Raw genomic sequence first — 6,216 nt, forward strand, 5'->3', positions numbered from 1 at the left:
TTCGATGAACTAACTAAATTCACAATGGGTGTGCGCATTTTTTTCTCTTTCACATTTTCTGGTTCAAACTTTAAGTACTGCATAATCATATAGACTGGAGTTACTACATAAAAATCCATCCATTCAAAAGTTGGCCAAATCAATCGATTAACTTGCATAAAAGGAAATATTAATGGGGTGGCTACAGGTTCCCCCTCAATCAGCTCTTATGGGGGGTATTTTTAGAGATCACAAGGGTGATCATCTTGGCAGCTTTTGTAATTTTTTGGGGGAAGGGAAAGTAGATTTTGCGGAGTTTTGTGCCGTTATGGTGGCTATTGAGAAAGCTAGAGATCTTGGTTGGCAGAAGTTTTGGTTGGAATCGGACTGCATTCTTGTTGTTAATGCATTTTCTAACTCTAACTTGGTGTCGTGGAATATCAAGCCTCGTCGACTTAAGTGTCAGACTTTCACAATTACTATTGATTTCATGATCACTCATATTTATAAAGAAACTAATTTTTGTGCCGATAAAGAAGGTATCCCTAAACTTAGACTTCTTCATTAACAGATTTGATCTCCTTGTGTTCTTGTTTTTCCTCTTTTGTTATATATTATCATTCCTTTTTGTTTGAAAAAAAAAATCCACTAACATGCATAACCACCAACACCTCATCTAAGCTAATGCCACCAAGAATGCCTCAGCCGTCATCCACTTAAATACACTTTTCATTGCCATCCTCCAACATCCCACCTTTGAATTTCAAATCTGAAAGCGAAGCATGTTGGAAGAAAACAAATGGCTACTTAATTTTATATTAACCCATTTCATAATTCAACTAAATTTATATACATCTTCCACAACTCGAGTCACAATCGAATCATCCAAATACAATATTAAAAAATAACAACAAAATCAATTCCTCTCCTATCATATCATAAAAACTTGTTCTTTCAATTAAAAAAAATCAATTTTTATTTCTAAAATCTTAAAAATGTGACCTATGATTAAGAAGAGCTCATCTAGGACCCAAAGAAAAAGACATATCAGGCAATTTCATGTTATCAGACCAATTCTTAGACTTCAAATACAACGTGGAAATCTTCCCTGCCACGCGTCCCATGTTAGGCCTTTGATCCGGATCCACGTGTACACAATCCAACGCTACACGTGTCAGCTTCTCAGCAACATCAACTGGAAACGAATCTTTCAACCTCCTATCCACCCACATCCTCAGCTTCCCTTCCACGCCACCATCGCCACCGTCCACGGCGGCTCTCGCCGACTCAATCACCGATTTCCTCACAAAATCACGGCTCTTCTCGTCAAACCTAAACTTCAACGGCTCCTCCCCGGATAAAAGCTCCAGTATCACCACTCCAAAAGCATACACGTCAGACTTCTGCGTCGCCACGCCGGTGGTTTGAAACTCCGGCGACATGTAACCTCTCACACCTTCGAATTCAACGTTGGAGGTTCTGAACTCCTTGGATCTAACTTCCTCCGTGATTTCGTTTTCCCCCAATTGTTTGGTGGCGATTTCGTTTTCCTCAACGGCTTCACCGCAAAGCTGAGCCGCGCCGAAATGACAAACCCTAGCGTTGAACTCAGATTCAGTAACAACGATCGCGCTACTCTTGATATGGTTATGAACGAAGTTGAAATTCAAACCGGTCTTGTTGTGAATGTAATCAAGTCCATGAGCGAGATCCGTGGCGACTTGCATTCTCGAAATCCATGTAGAAAGAACTGTGAAATGAACGTTACGAGGGTTACGTAAACAATCGGAGAGGTTAGCGCCGTTAACGAATTCGTACACGAGGTAGATATGTTCCCCGGAGATTGAGACGCCGAGGAGTTTGATGATGCTGATGTGGTGGCTACGGCAGACGACAGAGAGAAGCTCCCGGAGTTGGGTGGTTTGGAGTTTGCGGCGGAATTTGCGTTGGAAGATGATGACGTCAGCGCCGCGGAGGGTGCAGTGCCAGCATGGGGTTGAGGAGGAGAAGCGTTTGGAGAGGAAGTTGTTTGTGGCGGAACAGATTTCGGAGAAGTCGTAGATGTTGGGGTTTTCTGGGAGGGTGTTGCGGAAGGTGGTGAGGGAGGTTGGGCTTGAGATGGATGTGTCGGTTGAGAGACGGAAGCCGGTGGAGTTTGTTGTGGTGGCGTAGGAGGTGGATGGGTTGTCGGAGAAAGAAGGGGTTTTGGGATTTGTGGGGTTTGATGATGTTTTTGTTGATGTTTTTGATGATGTTTTTGATGATGCTTTTGATGGTGTTTTTGATGATGATGATGGTGTTCTTGGTGTTTGGTTTGTGCGTTGTTGTTGATGTGAAGGTGGGGTTGATTTTGGGGTAGAAGCGTTAATGGCCATTTTGGTTTTGCACATAGGAAAGTGAAAGAGTTTTGAATACATAAGATTGAAGGGGTATTATTTGTGAATTGAATGGAAGTGAAGATTGTGAGAGGGTCAAGTGGGGTTTGAAGATTCAACGATGTGGACACAACTGAAACTGAAATAAAATAAGTGCAAATACTCGTGTGGGTTATTTCTTCGTCGCTTTCTTAATAGTCGGCGTTGTTAAGTTGGAGGTTTTGTTCATGGTGTGTGGGCTGTAATGGCGTCGGCAACCATCTAATTAACTACCCATATTTGCTTCGGGTAGTACCTATTTTGAATTGGGATTGGGAGACGACTTTTATTCTCTAATTTTATATTTATTTTTAATTTTGAGATATGTTACTTTCAACTTGAATGTAAAGTATGGAAATCTATAATATAAGAAAGAAAACTGTGCTGGATTATACAACTTAACCCTTGCTTTATTAAGTGACAAATCTCACTTATGGGGGCAAATTAGGTCCAAAGTAATCATTTGTCAGGCAATTAGATGGTATTAGTTACATAATTGAGACCTTTTGTGCCATTCCTTCGCTGTCTCCATTATTTTATATTATTCAACCCATGAACCGGTTGCATATGGACGAGAAAAAGTAGAAAAGTTTCCTCTGCAAAACAGCAACAGCAGTCATGGTCTTCCCAATGAATACACTGTTTGCAGGTATCATTCTTTCTTTCCTTCTTTTTCTTTCTCGTCCTTTCCTTCACTTTCTCTCTTCTTCCTCCTTCTCCCTCTTCTTCTTCCTTCTTCCTTCTTCCTACATTTGCAATTTGTATTCTTTCCTGACACTGTTTGTTCTGTTGAGCGCTGAGGACGATGATGAACACGATGATGGTGATGTTGATGTTGTTGGGTTCGTGATGAACGATGTTGAACGATTTTAGATGAATGAGTTGAGTTGGTTGAAGATCTATGAAGATGATGACGAAAGCTACGAATCTGAATCTCGGGTGAGGTATTTCTGGTTTTTGTTCTTGATCTCTCTTCCTCTCTCACGATTCTGAAGGGTTTTGATTTTAAGGGAAATGATGAACAAATTGTTTAGGTTTTTTTATGAATATTGGGATTTATCTGTGTTTGAGGTTTTGATGTTTGATGAACAATGTTCTTCTAATAATTTCTGAAGGGTTTGTAAAATTGGGAAAATGATGAACTAGGGTTTTGGTTGTTTTTGCCCTGCAGCTGTTTTCTTGATGATTTTTGACCTTATCCATTGTCAATTCTCATTAACATGACTTTTTTTCCAGATCCGACCCTTCCACGGGATTAGGGTTTCAGGAGATCTCGGTCGCAAGTTCTTTTCCAATATGGTATGTTTCAAGTTCCAACCAATGTTTTGTTGTTCTATAATCTTCATTGTTAGATTGTTGTGTTATGAATCTTGGTACAAAGACTATTTACTTTGGCTGAACCAACTTTTGGTTTTTGTTTAGTTTTGTTTTCTGCAAGAACTTTTTGTGGTGGTTATTTCCCTTTCTATAAATATTATGTTGTGGATGTCCTGATTTTAATAAGAAAATAAAATCCTTGCAGGTGTAAGTCATTCCTTATAATACCTCAGTATCATACTCTGACATTTATTTAGTAGCTTCTGAAATTGCTCTAACCGTCTGTAGATAGAAAGATGTTTCTGAGGCTGGTGTCTTCCTTCTTGATTAACAACTTTATGCGCGTTTGAAATATGTATGACCCATTAATCCTCTTAGAAAGTATAACTACTTGTGTTTATTTTTTTGTTATAGGTGATGAGCAGCAGTTTTTGCATTGACAACCTATTATTCTTTTAAGTTTAGTCATACTTGTGTTTTAACATAATTAGCAAACACAAGTATAGTTGTCCAAATATGCTCATTTATGGTTGCGTTGATGGTTTCGTTATCAGGAACTGGGGACCTGCAAGTGACTCTGAAGGAAGGTGTTGTAACATTGGAGGAACTGACATTTACTGACAATTCAAGCTGGATAAGGACCCATAACTTCAGGCTTACCATGAAGGTTGCAGCAGGTTTTGACGACTCTATATGCATTCGCGAAGCCAAGATATAAGTGGTTGACGTAGTCACATGTTGCTGATGTAATAGTCAGTGCGACCGTAGCGACGTGGCTGCAATGTTGACTCTATTAAGACAGAGTTTTCTCCTCTGTCCAACAAAATTCCTTAGAAACAGAAACAGGTACCGATTTCGTATAATTGAGTTTTATATTGTTTGTGTTCATGAAATTTTCTTATTATTTTATATTAAAAATGAAAAACAGTTACAGGTATCTGAAACTCAAGATTCCAAACTCCAAACGTACAAACCAGAATTTTAGTACATTGTAGAAATCATAAACAAACATGTTTCAAGATTGATTTGTTTATTTATGTAAGCTGTTAGTAACTGATTTTTGAACCGGGGTTTACTTCAGTTATGAAATGGTTCAATCATTGTAGTCTTTGGATGTTTTCCATCAGGTGAAGATCGGTAAGCTTGTGTTTTAATCCTATCAAATTCAATTTAAAATATAACTTGAATCAGACTATCATTGAACCATTTTTTGATCAATATGCCTTTGACTGATAGTAGTCATCTTTGTCAAGTGAGATGTCAATTAAAGTATTGGTTCCGTTGTTGGGAGTTTGGACCTATGTTGCTTTCTGGTGCCGATCGACATTAGTTTCTTTGTGCACCTGTTGAATGTTGCACTTGATATGGCTAGGAGAGAAGCAAAAACTGTAATTCATGCTCGCAATGACTTTTTGGCTGTTATGAATGACGAGATGAGAACTCTCATGCGTGCAATTATTGCACTCTCTTAATTGTTATAGGAAACAGATTAACTACTCTGATCCAGAAATTGTATCTGCACAACAAAAATGGAGTCCAACTAGCTCATCCAACACCCCTTCTAAAAGGAGCGCACCAGAAATAGCCATGGATGACATGTCTGCAGAGGATATTTTAACGCCGAAAGAGTCGACAACAAAAGTCAAGCATATCAAAAAGGAGTGATGGAGTTTTTTACAACCGTTTGTTGATTAGTGTTTAATGATTATTGATTAGTTTTTAATGATTATTGTTTTTAATAATCATTTAGTTTTTAATGATTATTGTTTAAGTCTTTAGTTGTTTAGTTGAGTTGTTTAAGTCTTTAGTGTTTAATGATTGGTGTTTAAGTCTTTCATTGTTCTGCTGAGTTGAAGTCAACCTAAGTATGTAACAATTGAATCCAGCTATATATGCTTTTGATGAACCTATAAGGTGTTCAACTATATGTATCATGATGATTACCTCAGTTTCTTTATCATTAATACTATTTCATATTTATTATCAATTTCTATTATGGGTTCTGTTGCAGACTGGTTTGTAATACTGTTTTGATTCGTGTATATACTGTATAGTGTTTTGGCCATACCAAGTTCACACATGGAATGCATTCTGTTTTGTATTATCACCTCAATATAAAACAAAACAAATATATGTATTTTATAGATTACTTATATAATCATTTATTAAATTGATGATAAAGTTTTTTGGACATACCAAGTTAACTGTATATAGTCCAACATAGACTCTTATATCTCACGCCTAAACCTCTAAATCAATCTTATCTATAATGTAGATTTGAGTTTTTTCAATTTTACTAATCAAGCTACTAACATGAATAGCAGAAATGGTAAGCAGTATTATACAACAGATTAAACTTCAATCACTTCACGTTACAGATGCTCATTAAGATACACGACAGATGGATCAGATAAAGCTATTAATACCATTAGTCTAACTAATAATCCTCCAAAATACAAAGTGATAAAACTTCTGTAACAGATGAACCAATGGTTGTACCCCTGCG

The 6,216-nt window shown here is 37.5% G+C and overlaps 1 protein-coding gene and 1 long non-coding RNA gene across 2 annotated transcripts; one reads left to right on the plus strand and one right to left on the minus strand.

The window, feature by feature from the left end:
* Nucleotides 1-386: 386 nt before the first annotated feature.
* LOC131621457 (lysM domain receptor-like kinase 3) lies at nt 387-2,369 on the minus strand. The gene has a single exon (XM_058892509.1). The coding sequence runs from the start codon at nt 2,367-2,369 to the stop codon at nt 999-1,001; it is 1,371 nt and encodes a 456-aa protein (XP_058748492.1). The 3' UTR covers nt 387-998.
* Nucleotides 2,370-3,178: 809 nt separating this feature from the next.
* Nucleotides 3,179-3,829, plus strand: LOC131621357 (uncharacterized). The gene is made up of 3 exons (XR_009289557.1): nt 3,179-3,332; nt 3,630-3,692; nt 3,816-3,829. It is a non-coding gene; the product is annotated as an uncharacterized LOC131621357 (long non-coding RNA).
* Nucleotides 3,830-6,216: the final 2,387 nt, after the last annotated feature.

This window comes from Vicia villosa, unplaced genomic scaffold (genome assembly GCF_029867415.1).
Source record: "Vicia villosa cultivar HV-30 ecotype Madison, WI unplaced genomic scaffold, Vvil1.0 ctg.000004F_1_1_1, whole genome shotgun sequence".
In the NCBI taxonomy this organism is placed as follows: Eukaryota; Viridiplantae; Streptophyta; class Magnoliopsida; order Fabales; family Fabaceae; genus Vicia; species Vicia villosa.